Genomic DNA, 18,414 nt, shown 5'->3' on the forward strand with positions numbered 1-18,414 from the left:
GAACCGTGCCGGCTCGGTTCCGGCTCGGTTCAATTCAGTATACCCAGATAAAGATCGTTTGTGTTAACGAGCCGAGCTCGACCGAGTTATGATTCGGTTCGAAAGCTCGCGAGCCGTCTCGTTAACGGACTCAAGAGTCGGGGACTCAGGAGTGGGAGCGGGGGAGCGAGAGCAAGGGGGGGGGATTCTTCCTCCCCTCGTCACTGCCGAGCCCCTCCGTCCATTGTCGTCATCGACAGCTGCTCGCCAGCCACCTTCGCTGCCTGGTTCCATTTTTTGAGTAGCTAAGCATATCCTTTGCATATTTGAGATGACTAATAAATAATTCATCAGTAGTTGGTAAAACTTCAAGACCAAGAAAGTAGATGAGCGGACCCAAATCTTTAGTTGCAAACTCATAATTAAGCTCACGAGTGAACCTAGTGATAAGAGCTGAGATGTTGCCAGTAATAATTATGTCATCAACATATAGGAGCAGATATATAGTATATGAATGCTTATGAAAGACAAATAGAAAAGTGTTAGCACGACTGTAAGAGAATCCAAGTTGAGTAACAAATGAGTTGAAGCACTGGAACCAGGCATGAGAAGTTTGCTTGAGACCGTAGAGAACTTTCTACAACTGACAAACGTGATGCAGAAAATGAGGGTCCATGTAACCAGGAGGTTGTTTCATGTAAAGATTTTCAGTGAGAGTGTCGTTGAGGACCGCATTCTTGACATCAAGTTGGTGAAGAGGTCATTTGTTGGTCACAGCAATAGATAGCACAACTCGGAGAATAATAGCTTTTACTACAAGGCTAAAGGTGTCAGTGTAATCAAGACCAGGGATTTGAGTGTAGCCCTTGGCAACAAGGCATGCTTCGATACTCTCAATGGATCCATTAGGCAGGTATTTGGTTTGAAACACACATTTGGAGCCCACAATATTGGTGTTGGCAGGTCGAAGGACTAAAATCCAGGTCCGATTATTTGCAGAGCTCTAACTTCTTCATCCATGGCAACAAGCCAAGCAGGATTCTTAGCGGCAAATTTGAATGCTTTAGGCGCAATAGAGACAAGGAGAGCAAAGAGAAGTCTAGAGGAGCCCACAATACAGAGGTTGGCAGGATGGCGTGGTTTGAAAATACCAACTTTACCTCGTGTTAGTATAAGATGAGATCCCAACGGTAGTGTAGAGACTGGAGTAGGAGTAGGAGTAGAAATGATTTGTGTCTCGGGAGGTTCTGGACTGGAAATCTGGTGCGACAAAGAGGGACCTATAAAAGAATCAGTGGTCTGCATGGACTCATCGATCGGATCAGTACAAACTGAACATGGGTTTAATCCAGATTGAGTAATGTGTGGAGAATGGTATGAGGAGGAAGGAGGAGTTTTTGTTTGGATAAGATTGGGTTCTAGAATGTTGAAAAAATGGAGAGAGGAAAGGGGGTGAGCTTGAAATGATTTTATAAAAGGAAAGTTGTTTTCATTAAATTCAGCATGGCGGGTAATGTAGATCCGTGAGGTGATTGGATCAAGGCAGTGAAACTCTTTATAAGAGGGACCGTAACCTAAAAAAATGCATGAAATACTATGAGGTAAAAATTTGTTAAACATATAATCAAGTAAGCAAGGATATGCATGACAACCAAAATGATAAAAAATTTCATAATTTGGAAAGGGACCATATAAAAGTTCAAACAATGATATACCGTCAAGAAGTGATGTGGGCAAACGGTTGATGATGTAAGTTGTAGAGCTGAAAGCTTCAACCCAAAAGCTAGGATAGACATGGGAGTGAAAAAAAAGTGTCAGACCAATTTCAGTCACAGTGTTTGCATTTTGCACATCTATTTTTTTGCAGGTGTATATGGGCAAGAAAGCTGATGATAGATTCCAGAGGTACGAATGTAACAATTAAAGGAAAATTATACGTTAATTTACTAATAGAGAGAAGATTTTTAGTGAGATGTGGAACAACTAAAACATCTAACAACTTAATATTTGGGGTAGGAGAGAGAATACAAGTATATGAGATAGGTAAAGAAGCACTATTCCCAACAATTACAGAGGCCTTACCCGTGTACGAAGTGGACTGATCTAAGATGGATATATTATTAGACATATGAGTGGAAGCCCCAGTATCCAAGAACTAGTCTGAGGGTGCAAATCCAATGAGAATGTACAATCCTATGAAAGACTCGACAAAATGGGCATGAGACTCATTGGACTCACTACGGACATAACGTTGGTTACATCAATCAGTATAGTAACCATTAAGATTGCATATCTGACAGTGAGGAGGGTGGCGCCCTTGTGTTGAATGAGTTCGCCCTTGGTTAACATAATAACGGCCAGAACTATTTGTTCAGCCATGGGTTCGACCAGAGCCGTGGCGGATCAACTAGTCTGATCCATAGTGTGTGTCAATGAAAGCAGCAACGGGAGAGACAAAGCTTCTAGTGAGTTTTGATAGAGCTCTCGGCTCTAGAGACGAGGTTATAGAAGCGGGGGAGGCGGGAGGGCCGAAACATCCTTTTGTGGTTCTGACAGAAAACACTCCCCTCTCGCGTCCCCTCTCGCGTCTTTTCACGGTTTTCTGAATCCATTTCGACTACTCACAGAGATCCCTAAATGCATCAGGATAGATGAAATTTACGCCTCCAAGCTACTCCTAGGGAGAAAACAACAACTCGGAGGAAGAGGCGAAGATGTTGAGACTCCTGAAGGAGCTGAGTATTTTGGGAATCGGAGCAGAGGAGCTGCAAGGCACGCTACGGAGTCTTGCCCAACCGGTTACAAGAGCAGATGCCACTGCAACAATGTGTGCAAGACATGCGAGGATATTCCGAAAATATGAAATCCTAATAAGTTTCCGAGCGGAAAGTTCAGGATGAAGAGCTATGGTGCTCTGAAACCGTTCAAAGGTTTTCATTCTTACTTAAAAGAAATTATAACTGTAATAAATGAGAAAATTCAAAATTGCACCTTGAAAGTTTTCACATTCTGTGCTTAAAGCTAGGTCTAGGAGTTTCAGCAAGAGAACTGATAGCAAAGACGGGATTGAAAGGGTGGAGCAAAGGTGTCGAAACTACATGCAAATTTTTTCATCAATTTTAACAGGTCAACTTCCTAAAAACATGATCCATTTGATCAATATTGTAAAAGAAGAAGTTGATCAGAAGTTCGGGATTAGATTGAGAAAGGAGATACGTCTTGTGCCTTTCCATGCTAACGGAAGAGTTCCCGAAATGTACTTCAAGTTCAAATTTCTAAGCTTATCAGGGCATTCCCCTGTAAAATTTATGATAAAGAGGTGCACCCATTTTTTTATTTTTAATCCCTGTTGTAGTACCGAAAAGGCAGATGAATGTAAACATGTTTGACTGGCATGCCGCAGCATTCCCACACAAATTATATTTATACCAATTTCTGCTTATCCAACATAGCAGCAGTAGTTTGGCAAGCATTTTGTTTCTCAGTCTTCGGCTCTGCTAGTTAGTGCCTTTCCAAGTATGCCTTTCCAGATAGAGCCTTTGTAAGTATATGAGTGAGGATTCCAATCGGACAGAAAAGCAGGCACAGAGAAACTGAATGGCGAGTCTCGATTTCGTTGTTCAGGCCATCATGATATACCTGCCTGGAAACCAAGAAGAATGTCAGATACACTAAACTAAGCTATTCAATTCTTTTCTCTAATGCCACTACAAGAACGCAAGAGAGGAGAAGCTAACACATGCATCTGTCATTAACGTACAATGAAGTCATAGCATGTGCATAGCTATGCACAACAACTTGAGAACTCATCACTGAGATTCCTTCCTTCAATCTGAAACGACTGTAGCAGTACCGCTGATCAGATGATGGTAGACATCCAGGTGGTTTCTGTTTACGATCTAATATACAGTGGGAATGCCATTTGAGCTTTAAAGGTCGGATCATGTTTTATTCGAGATTGCTCCTATTGATACTCAATTCCTACCATAACATGGGATCAAACTGGACTAGATTTCTCCAAATGTAGTGAGATTCCCATTTTTCCCATCAGTATAAACGAACTGTCTATGAGACTATGTACAGAAGCATTCTACGAGTATGAACAGGGAGCGCAGAACATATTTTCAGACCTTGCAGCAAAAAGATCAACAGCTAAGAGGTGAATCCATGCAGAAGCTAAGGTCATCTCATTGGAGAACATCTTCGCTATACCTTGAAGCTGTGAAGTACCTCAGACTGTCATAGTTAACTGTGAAATGGATCAACATGAGTAACACAAGATGCTTTTTGCAAGAGTATACACAAACCTCTGGCAACCAGTATTTACTGGCAAACATTAACTGAAGGGTGTCGGGTGTCCAAGAAAGATGCAGAAGATATGCATAAAGAGCCCCTAGGATGACATAAGGCATGCTACTCTCCATAGTTTTCTTGGTCTGCAGATGAGATGTACACTGATCATTTTTCATGGCAAATAGAGGCAGACATGCTCAAGTTCTTACATTAGAAGAACTTACAAATTCAGCTTTAGGAGCAACAACCATGAGAGTGTAAAATGGAAGAACTGCAGCTGTTCCGAGAGTGAAAACATTACTAGCAATTTGAGAACTTGTAATCCCTGAAAGAAACGTTGTATAAGATAATTTTAGTTCAGCCTGTTCCTTGAAGAGTGGATGATGAGAAGCCAAGAAAAAAGTGGTTACTAATATTAAGCATCAAACTAACAGAAGAGCTGAAAGACCATCTATCAAACACATGAAGTAATATATACACTTTAAACATATTGGCAAGTTTTTTTTCCTCTTTTGAGCTGATGGGAGTTGGCCTAAAAATGAAGAAAATATAACATTACAACAAAAGGTTTTAAACAGTAAGAGGTCAGTTAACATTCAAAACTTCTATCATATTCATACTTGGTTCCAACTGACTAGAAACAGCATTTTTGAACGAGGGCTTCACTCCAAAAGGAAAATTTTACACATACACAATTCAAACATGGAATATGGAGAAATTGCAGCTAAAGTTCCCAACTAGTAGTGTGGTCAAAGAAGGTTGTAAGGTACATACAATCGTTTTGGCTTTATCAAATTACCTATCCTGCCTCATTAACTGTTTCAAGTGAGCACTTCAGTTGACTATTCCTTTTACCTAGCAGTTCAGAAGAAAGATTAACCACAAGCATGGACCATCATCTCAACCTAATTTCTCATTTGGATTCCGGAGAATTCCAGAAATTCAAATGAAAAAGATATCCATCACTTTGTTTCAAAGGCATGTATTCCAGACTAAGATGGTTCATAGTTGAAGTAAAACTATGGGAAAAAGGCATAATTCTTTTTCTTGAGCATTGGTATGGCGCAGCCAAGATACCACTGAGAAGACTTGAATCAAAGACCTCAGAATGAGAAACGCTTGAACCACTGAGATACTACCACTTAAATTATAAAGTCAACATTTTGAACCTCATGCATTTCAAACAAAAAAACAAAAAGGACTCTGTGAATTGAAAGACTTCTAATATTACTCCATTTTTTTTCCAAAATTTCTTGTCTAAAACTAAAATATCCAACACATCTGGCACAGAAGAAGCACTTGAAGTTGAGACTTCAGAATGATGTTGAAAAAAAAAAGCTGAAACTTTAAGAACAGAGAGTTTCTCAAAAATACAGAAAGACGAGCCACCAAACACTGTAGAGGGAACTCATGATAATGCATGAAACAATATAAATACTATCAAACTCCTTTATAATGGCCAAGCACATAATAGAAAAGAGGAGAATCTTCCTTGAAACAAAAGCTATATCTCAAGAAATTTGTTGAATAGAAAGTAACAGTTGCTATCAATAGAACAGGGTACAGTAAACCATAATACAATGACGGTCATAGTTTCATAGAGCAATTAATATCACAAAAATAATGTTTACAGGCCTAAAGAAAAAGCATTTGAAACTACACAACCCAATTAAGAAATTGAGCTTTTGTGATTGTAAGTCTGGTTAAAGGGATTTCAGTCTCATTTTTCCCATAATCACTATGAGGCCAGTCCATTCAAGTCAAATAAATAACAAACTCCACCTCTAATAACATACCCCACCTCTCGAAAGAACAACTTTCAAAAAGCAAAATCAGGATTTGGACATTTGAAAAAAATATAGTATTAAAAGTTGCCCACTATGATTCATCCTCTTGCCTTTTATTGCTGAGTTTTATCTTTTATTGACTTCTGAGTTTTCCCATTCTCAACTGCACTAAGAAGATGATACAGAAATGAGTTTGCAGAAAGTGAAGACAATCCACATCAGCAGCTCATATTTCAGGTTAAAGAAAATGTTAAAATTACTAGAAGAAGGATTACATGAAGCACCTGGAATTAAGCATTTTCTGAGCGATGGAAGCCTTGCAACTCTTGGCTGAAGGCCAAATCTTAATTCTCCCATGAAACTCGAGCGAATTCTCATTACGTGAGCTATTCTTGTAACCCTCCCACTAGAGAGTTCAATATTTGATATTTCTGGAGCAAAGACAGTTCTGCTTTCTATTGCACCAGAAGGAAAACTAACCAATGATGATCGATGGGCCTACGCAAAAGATACCATGTGATCAGTGAAGAAACTCATCAGGAAGAACCAGAGAAGGATGAATGTCAAAGCAGGACTTATTTTCTACATTTTTCGTAGAACACTACAGTAGGACTCTAGTAGGCTCTCAAATCATAACAAGTACATGAAAGTTTACATATCATCTTATATTTCTTTAAAGGGCAATCAACTAACTCCAACTCCAGTAGCAAATTATGCATGTTAATATAAATCGGTGCCATAAGAATGCATTTTACTCTTTGATAGGGATCTGAAACTTCATTGAAGAAAACTATTTGAAGTATGGCAGAACCCTGACCACAAGTTGACTAGTTATTAGACTTCCGGTGAGTCTCGTAGTGTAAAATCAATGTCTCACTGAAAAGTTACTCTACAAAAATTTAATTAACAACTGCAGAGAGCCAACGCGTAGAATGAGTTATATATCCTATTCGCAAATCCGAAATAACATGAAAGGCAAGTCAACCATCATGTGAAATCTCCACCCTACGAACTAAGTAACATAGAATTCTCGGTACCAAATGTAAATCTGAATGAAAACTTTTTTAAAGTACATATAATAATCCATAAAAAGATACCAGCAAGAACACTATCCCAGAAGGTAACAGATAATGAGATATACAAAAATATAATTTTAAGGTCTTATCATGTCTCCCATCAAGAATAACCAGCATATAGTACTTCAGAAGTCGATAAATAAGAACACAATAACAACGGAATAAAGGGATGAGGAGATGACCATGATAAAAATCTGGGAAGAGCAGAGCAGAGCCATCTATTGCAAGCAAAAACGTCAATGGGAGGAAGAACGCCGACCCGAGGCAACCGTTTTCTCAAAGCCCACCTGAGTCTTTAAATAACAAAGAAAAGCAGAGAACAGACGGAACCTCGGAAAAGAAAAATGATTCATCCCGCACCGCACTAAACACTCTTCTCCTCTTCCCTTGCTCCTGTCCATCGTCCAACACCTCTCGCTCCTCTCGGAAAATTGAAATTGCACGGCTTCTCAACAAATGACTAAAAATCTTACTTACATGGACCAAAATTCCCTTTTTTCCTCTTGCTCTGCGCCTATTTTAAGGATATATATGTCATTACGTTCTAGTGATCTAGCGGTGAGGGGCCGGGTGGCGAATGTGGTGGACCACCTTAGTCGCCAACCCACGTGGGACGGAGCGATGACGTGGGAGGACCGCAAGTAGTTGAACCTTCTGACGTTGCCAACTCGGAGATCAGAAGGCCAAAGACCCATGTGACCGACAGTTATTTCCCTATTCCGGATACTCGGACCGTAGATTTTGTACGGTATAATAATTGGACGAGGAAAAGAGGAAAATAAAATAGCATAACCATAAAATTAAATTATTAAAATAATAGTTAGGCCTGTTAATGCCCCTGTTGGAATTTTAATCACAGGACAAAGCCAGATATGTTTTTTTCCTGATACATATTTCCAATAAATCAGGTAAAATTAGTGTGCCTTACTATAAATTACATGGAAAATTTTAAAAATTTCCAATGAAAATTTAAATGGTCCTATTAGTGTTTTTTTCCAAGGAAATAGATAAACCCTAATAATTAATCTCATATATTACCATACTTATTTGATAAATTTTCAATAATATAAAATATAAAATATAAAATTACCATTAAAATTTGCCATGTGTTGAAAATATTACAGTATCAATTGTTAAATACTTGTTCTAAATTTTTCTATATGGTTTTACAGTCCATCTTGGCAAAAAATTCTTAGCAAGAAAAGTGTTTCTAAGAAACATGAGGCATTAATAGTCTCTGGAAATATATTTTTAGTATAAATAATTTTTTAATATTTCTTGAAAAATACACTAACAGCGATTTAGTGATTTAGGGTTTTTTTTGTTGTTTTTATCATTTTTTAGACTAGAAATTGTTTTGCTTAATTATTTTTTATTCCTCTTGCCTCTAAATGTTAAATAGATAAAAAATAAAAAAATATTTAAAATATTAAGATTTTTGTTGTTCTTACTCCAACCTTTTTTTTGTTATATATAAAAATATTTATATTATTTCTAATGTGGACATATATTCTATATTTAATTTTCATTGTTTTCTATAAAAGCACAAATGAAAAAAATATGTTAGAGAAAATTTTAATGAAAAATAGTAAAAAAATAATTTTCTTGATACTTTGTTTTGGGTGGTATTTGGTATAATAAGCATACCCAAAGGTGCCTTATTAAATTAAGCTATATATAGTTTTATAAATTATATTTACCGAACAATCTTTCATAAAATAGTAGATTTAGATAAATTATATACCTTTTAAGGACTTATAAAGAATTTCTTAAGTGTATGTATTTTGTATAGTTTTGATATTTTACCTAATTACTGGATTTATATAGAGTAAACCAACAATTATTATGTGGGTTACACTTAAAACTATCTACTTGTAGAACCATAAAAAGAGAGTTTACACCTAAATTATCCATTTATAAAGCTACAAAAGAGGACATATACCTAAAATTATCCACTTGTAGAGCTACAAAAGAGGACTACACGTGAGGAGAAGTGTTTAGGAATAATTTAGGGTTTATCTTACACTTAAATTATCCAGTTGTATTCACATAAATTAATGAGTACAAAAATCTTAAATTTATTAATTAGAAAAGAGGTTTCTAAGCCTTGACCCAATTTAATATACGCCTATGCTAAACATGTAATTGTTGCGGTGAAATACACCCTTAACAGTCCGCCGGACATGAAAAACCTAGTATCTTTTTTAACTTACCAAATTAGTGAGTTGTATATGCACGAGGATTGTATGTCTCAATTCCGAACGTCGCTTAACACGCACTGACACAACCCAAGCATTTACGTATTTATGGTATTAACAGATAAAAACAAGTTTGATATAGTCATGTATCGGAGTTATCAATATCGGTTTTTGCGTATCCTGATACGATGCCGTTCTCAGCTGTTAGTGGAATCTGCTTCAATTGTTTTTACTGTTATCGTTCAGAACCACATGATGAATCTGTTCAAACTTCAAAGTATATCCTCATCGTGTTGTTTGTAGACCTGCATTTCCATGCTTTGTAGAGCCTCAGAATCTTTATTTCAAAGCCCATTTCCTTTGAGATGCTCAGGGCCAGAATTTTAACGCATGATGCATAGAGCTGGCTTTTGATATTACGGTTTCTGTTATTGCCCTTTTGGTGCAGAATCCTTGATATGTCAATGCATGAGCTTCAACACAACTTTGACTTAGAGGCTTCTGATTTCGTAAAGCATCCATCTCGGTATGCTAGAAATTTATTGGGGTACTGTTGTTTCAGGGCTCTTTCTGTGTCTTTCCAAGAAGTAGGTCATATCAGTGATAAGCACTTCCGCGATATGATGCTGGCTTGGGAAGCTCCTGCTGCTACAAGCCAACCGGTACTGAAGGTATAATTGTAAAATTTTAAAATAATGTAGACACATAGTTATTCCACTTCTGTAATACTGAAGCAGTAGTTTTGCATTTTTCAGCCAAAGAAACAGAGCTTACAAAAAAGTATCCTTCTGTGCCGTGTAATTATTGCTGAATGGTCGATTTTACTTGCAGATAGATGTGGAGAGTACTGTTAGAAGCGTAGCTTTTTCTCGTATAGCACCTGCAGTTCCTACTGTTGTTGATGTAATTAATTACCTGTGATGATCTCTTTGGAGCAGTTACAGGTTCAACTGGTGGTCGACTTCCTTTCTCTGTCTACGACAAGTACCTTGGTGGACTGGAAAGGTTAATTCTCTTGGTTCAGTTCATTCTACTGGCTCATCTTTGCTGAATATGCAAATCTTTACTGGCATCATATGTCTGTGCTCTGTTACTTTTATCATATCTCATAGCTTCATGTTTGTCTGATAGGCACATCATCCATGATGTCAATGAATCCTTTTGCATTCGTCATTGTAGACTTCTCTCTTAAAATATAAACCTCAGTAGAATTTCTACATTCTTATCTCATGTTAGCTTCTTTTCTTGAGATGTCAACTCTAGTTTTCACATGGGTTGCAACCAAAATCTGTTGGCTAACCAATAATATTCATTTATTCAGAGCAATAAAGAAAATGAAGACACAGTCAGAATCATCCCTTCTTTCTGGTCTCCGATTACCTAGAGGTGAAAGAATCCTTGATTTAGATGGAACAGTCACCACCGAACCGGTATTGCAACACGTGGGAACATCTACTTGGCCTGGTGGATTCATTGGAAAAAGTTGTTGATGGTTTGTCAAACTCACTGCTGACCTGATGATATCATAAATATAGATTGTTTCTTATGTCTACCATTGTGCATTTTCCTAGGGTGACAAGTTAATATTTGCTGCCTGTAGGTAGATTAGTTCTGACAGATCATACCCTTTACTTTGAGCCGCTCAAGGTTGTATCTTTTGATAAAGAAATAGTATATAATTTATCCGAAGATCTGAGACAGACTGTTAAGCCTGAGTTGACTGGTCCATGGGGTACAAGACTGTTCGACAAGGCCGTGCTCTATAAATCTGTTAAAATGTAAGTTGCTAGCCTTCTTCTTATTCTTATTCTTTTACTTCTGTTAATGTTTACTGCCCTTAACATAATGTGAGCATTTTATCTGTAGACCTGAACCAGTTGTTGTTGAATTTAGGATCCCACGATTAGAACCTCGAGCAAAGTAAGAGAGGGAGAGGATAAGAAAAGAAGAAGATAAGAGAAGAAAGAAAGGGAGAGAGAGAGCCTTTAGGCTAAGAGAGAGCTTGGACGAATTAAGTGAAGGGAAGAGAGCTTGAATGTTCTACCCCAAGCCAAGGGCCTTTATTTATAGATTGTGAGAGGATGTTACAATATCCATAATGCCCTTAGGCTACAAGCTTTACATAAGAAAAGACATAAATAGACATGTTCCTCCTTGTCTAATTACATCCTTGTACCATCTTTATGAGAAGTCTTCTTATTTACCATGATGCCACCTCTCTTGGACGTGTGGGCCTACTCCTTAAATATGTGGGTCTTCCTTGGTCATGTGGGCTTGAGCCCAGCTTCCAACAATTGTCATGGAGTTGCCAGAGCTCATGGGCCACTCTCGATGAAACTATTGGTTAGCTATCACTCAGGAAATTTTATATGCTCATAAGTTTATAAGAAAATATCAAATTAAAGGAGTTCAACAGAAAGAAGCACTTTCAAAGGCGGTATTAGGTATTTTGAGAGTCCAGGCTCTTCAAGAAATAATAGCCACTGATCAACTTCATTATGAGGCACTTCTTATGTTCAATGTAGCGGACCGTCTTCCTGGTACTGATTTAATATTGGAGGCATTTGCTAGTTTGCTGTCATCACATGAGGTGGAACTAGGAAGCACTGTAACAGTGCAGAGTGGAATGTATTCCATGTCTGCTATGGCTATGTTGTCCAACTTAGATTCTGTATTGGGGAGTAGCACACTAGCTGTTGATGAAGGATGTGTTCTCGTGGGCGATATTGTTGTTGGTGAAATGACTTCTTTGGAGGCAGCAGTAAAAAAGTGGAATTGGCACAGACAACTGTTGACGGAGTTGAAGGAGAGGGTATTGACACCATTTTGGCTGTAATGAAGGTATAGAAATATCTAGTGACCAGTATAAACACTGGTTATATCTTGGTTTCTGCTCCATTTGGTAAATGAACAACATATTCCAGTTTCTTGAATCTGATTGTGGTGTTACTGATATCAAATAAGAAATATAGGAACTAGATTTGCTTGCGGAAATGATCTTGAGCATGGTTTTCTCATATAGCTAATGAGTTTCATTTGATGCACGTTTGGTATTTGGTTTAGAAGGGATCAATATATTCAAGACCGATACAGGGCTCCTTTGGCTAATACATTATGGATATTTGAGTTCCCTGGTACAACATAACATTGATAGAGTGAACCATAATCATGAGGTGTTGAGCACAAGGTTTATGTCAAAGTTGAGTTAAAGTTCAATACGAAATGGCTAACCAAGTTAGAAGGTTTCATCTCAAGTAATCGGATCTTTCTCATTGTTGTACGTGGGATTATATTTAACTCTCTCCCTCAAGTATGGGTCATATCTATGGCTCCTACACAGAGACATTATTTGGTGGAGGCCCTTGTTTAGATAACCACTCTAATGCAATGATAAAGTTGAGTTTATATCCATCCCAAAATGACTAGCTAAATTAGAAGCTATCTTCTCTAGAAATAAGCAAAAGATCTTTCTTAAAGTTAAGAATAGTGTCACATAGACCTATAATAAGAAAGATCTTGTGCTTATTATTTGGGAAGAGATCTTTTAACTTGGTTAATCATTTTAGGATGGACTTTGACCAACTTTATCATGGTATCAACAAGTAACTTGATGGGGGCCTCCTCCCAAAACTATCCGCATGTCGGAACCACAAAGAGGACCCATACTTGACGAGGAGTGTTAAAAATAACCCCACATGGATGAAAATTAGAAAGATCTTGTGCTTACTATTTGGGAAGAGGCCTCCTAACTTTGTTATCATTTTTGGATGGATTTCTATCCAACTTTAAAAATTTATTTCATCAAGTTTTTGGTGAGTAAATTTTCTGGTGCTCAATCATTTTCACAGTGCAGTCCTTCGAGATCATTGAAAGATATGATTGTCTTCTCCTCTTTATGCAGTGCTTCGCGTGTTCTGAGTTCCATGGTTTGTGGTTGTATAAACAGTTTTCTCTTATCCTCTTATCATGAAAGGCGATTCTACAATTGTCATCGGTTGGTGTTCTTATTCTGCATGACCGCCTTAGTATTTGCTACATATTTGTGAGGAGATTCATTGGTATGCCAGGGAGTTGATTTTATTGGATATCATGTTTTGAGAAATGCAAAATCTATTGCTGATTCTCTTACTAGAATGGGAGTTAATTTACATCATATTGTTGTAGGTGACTCATTCCTGTTGGATACAGCTTGATTTGTTTGCTTTGGCTTGGGCAATTGCGTTGTGCTTCTTGTAATCTTGTAATGATATCTTCTTTAATAGAATTTTTCGCATTAGTAAAAAAAATAAAATTGAACTTATCAAGGTGGTTATTGTTTTTAGCTACCAATAGAGAGGTTAATATACATTGGCTAAACATACGGAACTAGTGTCATTGCTGAGATCGAGTAACTGGCAGTTTCTCGTAAAAGTTTCATTTGCTTGTGATCGCTCAGGAACATTTATAAATTTGACTTTTGATCCTGATATTTGAATTAGTCAACAATAGTGGTTTAAATGGACTGCAATTTTGTTCTGTACATTATGCATGCCAATCTCATTTTAAATTTATTAAGCGTGAAAAATATGATGTGGTATTATGGCCATGCTGTAATGGTCAGAATGACCTTATTTCTTTTCAAATACTCATCACGGCAATCTTTGACAGTCTTATTGTCTCCTTTCTAAGTGGATTTTTATTTCTGACTGGAATCGTCTGTTCTTTGCAGGACCTACTGCCCCCTCTAACTGAATTTGGACAATATATTTCTTTTTTGGCATCTTGAGATGTGCCCATTAAGTCTTTGGCAGTCTGTGCCATTGGTGCATACTTAATATGCAGGTTTGTTATTATTAAAGGATTAATACGAACTATTTACAGCTACCATGCATGTTTAAGATTGTGTAGATTATATGCTATATGTACTTCTACAATGCTGTGTTGTTTGGCCATCCATGCAACGTATCTATATTTGGTATATTTATGGAGAATGCAATATGGTGTACCATCACATGTGGTTCGCATGCAGGGTTCCTATGTTCTTTTTGTACTAGGACAGGTACTATAGTTGATCTGCATGTATGCATTTTTGTGCTTCTTTTTCTGTACCTCTGTGTCTATGTGGCTCCACAACTTCCTTTCCTTTTTTCTTTCTCTTGTTGAGTAATTTCCTTCAGAGCACTAGAAATCAGTTGTTCAAACGAACAAGGTGACCATGAACTCTGTTAGCTTTGCTACTTATGATTTAAAAGTATTGTAGATTTCAGGGCTTCTTGGGGGAGGGGGGGGGGGGGGGACAATTTTTGGTGTTTTGAAATTCAATAGTGGATAACCCTAATTATAGTGGGTTTATATTTTACCAAACTATTAACTATGTAAAGATTTCCCTTAAACAGAGACTTTACATTAGGCAAGTCTTTGTGTACCCAGTCTCCCGGTAACATTACCATTGCAGCAATATGCCATCTGTGCAAATCTTCTTGTTAGCCAAATAAATACAAAAAAAATACTATTATTATTGTAAATGCACTGTCTGGTCCAGATGTGTCCTTGGTGTCATTTGGGAAATCCAGTGGACATTTTAAGTATGTGGATGGATATTTTGTGTGCATCATACTGAGATTAAATCTTGTATTTCTCAAGCTCTCTCCAGTGGTTGAATTCAGGTTTAGTTTTGTGGCTTTTATGCATTTATAATTATTTTTTCAAAAAATAAAAATAAAAATAAACAATTCGGGATTAGAATGTAGCTAAGCTGTCATTGTGGTTCTGGTTAGTTTTATTCCAAACCATTTAAAAAATTTGTCTGCAGTGAAGCCATGAAATTATGTTTAAAATAATAAATGTGTAAGAGAAAGATGAGAGGACGTTTAGAATAAGGAAGACAAAGAAGAAGAAGGTTAGAATTTGAGTTGAGGGAAGTGTTTGCTGCAGAAAAAAGGGTAGAATTGACCACAATATTTGGGCCCCCTTAATTTACGGCATAGAAAGATAGAAATCCTCTCATTTGACATAAAAGCTAAGTTGCCCTGTTGGTTGTTTATGCGTAATGAACCTCAATGTTGGGCTCATTCCAAAGAAATCTGAACTATTTCTTCATTTGCAATGTCCTAGACTTCCCACTGTAAGTCAAATTCAAAATTATGCAATACTTTAACTCATGTTTTTGAAATAAAAATGATTTGTTTTTGGCGAGTTTTATAAAATAACAGAAAGGTAGGAATTTTTATAGCTCAACAAGAGTATAGAGCTGCTAATGTTTTTTCATCATACACCATATCATCCTTGTTGAATTCTTTGTAAAGTGAAAATGTCATTGATTTTATGTAATTTGAGTACAATGAACCTATATTTATAATATAGGAAACAAGTAGAATCGAATTAACTAGAAGGAAAACAACTTCCACTACTCATACTTCCAAATGAATTCTAGAATGTGAATTTTTAACCCTAATAGTAGAACTTAATAAATTTGACGAAGATAACTTTTTTTGGGGTGATCATAATTTTTAGAGTTGACAATGTGGAAGATGTTAGGAATTAGATGCCCTAATTCCAAACTAATGAGAGCAATAATAATAATCACGGAAGAAAGGAAAAACAAGAACAAAAATACAACAAGATTTATATAGGTTCGCCTCAAGTTGAGACTACGTCTTGTCTTTCGCCGCTGCAGTAATCCACTATGAAGATGAAATAGTTTCCAAGAGAGATCGCATACACTTACAGGTGTTTTTTTCTCTAACCTCTCTCAGCCGCAACTGATAATCTTACTCTGGTGATGATGATTCAATCCTAATAACGGTGTCTCCCAAATTATAAAGAGAAAACTTGGGAAACCACTTTACCAGAGTGAAATTCCCAAACTGCCCTTAATAAGACTAGGATTAAGTATGAGCAAAACTCTTTGATTAGAAGAGAAATATGGCTAAAAAAATAGGAATCTAGGAGAAAAGGAAACTCAACTCATGTCAATGCATAGAGAGATAATACGAAAGGAAAAAGGAAAAAAAATAAAATTCAACAGAACTGACCTTCAGTACTTCTGATATCAATATCTCCCACAAGATATATTAGATTCACAAACTGTTTGTTTATTAAGAAACTAGGCTCAAAAAGTTTTAAGTTGATACCTAATTTGACATAAAAATTTTGTTCTTGAGTTTGTTATGACCTCTTTATTTTCTTCATTCATTATTTGACAGTTGCCGACTCCCATGTGAATATCTCCTTACATATAGATCAGATTGACATGAAATTTTTTCTTTATGAAATTTGTTATGACCTCTTTATATGTCAAAAGACATAAAGACCATTGTGTCTTCCAATATTGAAATCTCCCTCTAAAAACTTGGATTTAGAATTTGTGTGATACATAAAAAATAAACTTACGAATATTTCTTTTGACATATAATTCTCCATATAAAGTCTCGTTCTTGACGGCATAAAATGCCTCAAAAATTGAAGTTTTTTGCGACTACTCGAACCTCTCTTACAGTCTGACCTTTGTTGTTTCAAATATCAATTTTTCTTTGTATAAACCTTTGATTGCTAAACTTCTTTTTGAGTTGGAAAGTAGACTCGAAGATCTTTCCGTCAATATATAATTTGCAATATGAAAAGTTCTTTATGGAAGTGCAAGCGCTAAGAAAACAATTAGTACTGGGATAGGAAAGAAATAAAAAATATAGAATATGAACCTAAACTACTAGAGATGATAGATTAGAAAATGATCACATTATCTCTGATGGCTTCTTTGATACCATGTTGAATTTCTGGAAAAATAAAAAACTTCATTGACTTGATGATGCAGAGGATGGGTGTGTTACGCATTTGATCTGGTTCTTCTCTGTATGCTGCTCACCTGATGCTTTAGCCAAGGGAGACCAGTTGATGAGGTCAAGGTCCTGGTTCCGCCTCCAATGAACACCTTGGAGCAGCTCTTGGCTATTCAAAATGTTATTTCTCAAGTTGAGGAGCTGGGTCAAGATGGAAATGTCTTCCTTTTGAAGTTGGGGGCGCTGCTATTGGCTGCCTTTCCCCTGGTTTAGTCTTTTTCTTTATAGTGTGTCTATATGTCTGTCTGTCTCTTTGTATGTATTCTAAGAACATTACCCTTTAAGTGCTTGTAGAAAATTTGCCGACATGTAATTTGATTACGTGGGATTCACATCAAATTCATGTGACCATTCATCTAGATCTAGGCGTGAAATTAAGTCCAAATCAACTTGACAATATTATATAGTTTATTAGCGAAGATATGATCATACCAAGTCTCAACATGAGCCATGCCTACAATTACTTGCAGGTTGATTAATACTCCCTGTGGAATTGTCTTATAGCTCTGTTCTATTTCTCTTGACATATTTTCCTGGTTACTCTGCTAGCATTACTGCATTGACTGTCAATGTTAATTTTTATGATTTTTTTGCTTCTCAGGCAACAGAAAGAGTTGCACTAACTCTAGTTCTGATGGCATTGTTTCTGGCTTTCCTTCCCGTTAAGTATCTTATCCTACTGTTGTTCTTGGAGATGTTTACAATGTATTCTCCTCCCAGGAAACCGACCACCGAGAGATGGATGAGAAGACTTAGAGAGTGGTGGTTCAGCACTGGAAGGAGGTAAAGAAGACAAGAAGAAAGGTAGCACCGGATAGACTTTAGATGTTAGTCCTTTTATATGTTTGTTTCTTTTTTCGATGGCTATTCTGACTGGACTCGTTCAGCAGCCACTAGCAAGAACTCGAGCACTAAACAGTAAATTCGTTTATCCGCCTTCTCAGCCAGAAAACACTGAACAATTCTTAAGAAATTGGCTACTAGAAGATGGGACCTAGTAGGAAAAGTCACGTCTGCATCTGGATCTGCGTCAAACTGAAGCTGGTTGGCTCAAGCAGACCCAATAAAAGAGACCCGTCAATGATGCCACGTGAAAACTTAAAAAGTTCAACAAGCCACCATTGCCGTCAAACAAGCAACCAAGGAAACGTTCTACGTAAATCTAGAAATCCCATCATGGTTCGAGATTATCTGCGTAGTGTTCTAAATGGAAAGACTGTGCAGGACCATTGTCTCAAGAGATGCTCAAATAAGTTATGCTGAC

The 18,414-nt window shown here is 37.0% G+C and overlaps 1 protein-coding gene and 1 pseudogene across 2 annotated transcripts; one reads left to right on the forward strand and one right to left on the reverse strand.

Moving 5' to 3' along the window:
• Nucleotides 1-3,220: 3,220 nt before the first annotated feature.
• Nucleotides 3,221-7,540, reverse strand: LOC137941544 (protein ABA DEFICIENT 4, chloroplastic-like). Of its 2 annotated transcripts, none has more exons than XM_068787002.1 (6): nucleotides 7,318-7,540; nucleotides 6,335-6,557; nucleotides 4,497-4,597; nucleotides 4,287-4,415; nucleotides 4,110-4,198; nucleotides 3,221-3,622 (listed from the first exon to the last, which is right to left on the reverse strand). In XM_068787002.1, exons 1-6 carry the CDS (start codon nucleotides 7,351-7,353, stop codon nucleotides 3,481-3,483), a joined length of 720 nt encoding a protein of 239 aa, XP_068643103.1. In that variant the 5' UTR covers nucleotides 7,354-7,540; the 3' UTR covers nucleotides 3,221-3,480. The 2 variants fall into 2 exon arrangements, with proteins under 2 accessions (XP_068643103.1, XP_068643104.1); XM_068787003.1 differs by having other exon boundaries at nucleotides 3,222-3,622; nucleotides 6,344-6,557; nucleotides 7,318-7,539.
• A 1,981-nt stretch (nucleotides 7,541-9,521) lies between these two features.
• LOC137940840 (uncharacterized) lies at nucleotides 9,522-13,526 on the forward strand (annotated as a pseudogene).
• Nucleotides 13,527-18,414: the final 4,888 nt, after the last annotated feature.

This window comes from Aristolochia californica, unplaced genomic scaffold (genome assembly GCF_029961685.1).
Source record: "Aristolochia californica isolate CCGP_79_NKW_82.1479 unplaced genomic scaffold, dmAriCali1.0.hap1 SCAF_9, whole genome shotgun sequence".
Classification (NCBI taxonomy): Eukaryota; Viridiplantae; Streptophyta; class Magnoliopsida; order Piperales; family Aristolochiaceae; genus Aristolochia; species Aristolochia californica.

Excerpts from the sequence above, each read along its gene's own strand:
- LOC137941544 (XM_068787002.1), bottom strand. The coding sequence starts at position 7,353 with ATGGCTCTGCTCTGCTCTTCCCAGATTTTTATCATG. Across the intron at positions 4,598-6,334 it reads CTTAATTCCAGGTGCTTCAT|GGATTACAAGTTCTCAAATT; the intron begins GTAATCCTTCTT and ends CGTTTCTTTCAG. Across the intron at positions 3,623-4,109 it reads GTTGATCTTTTTGCTGCAAG|GCAGGTATATCATGATGGCC; the intron begins GTCTGAAAATAT and ends CTTGGTTTCCAG.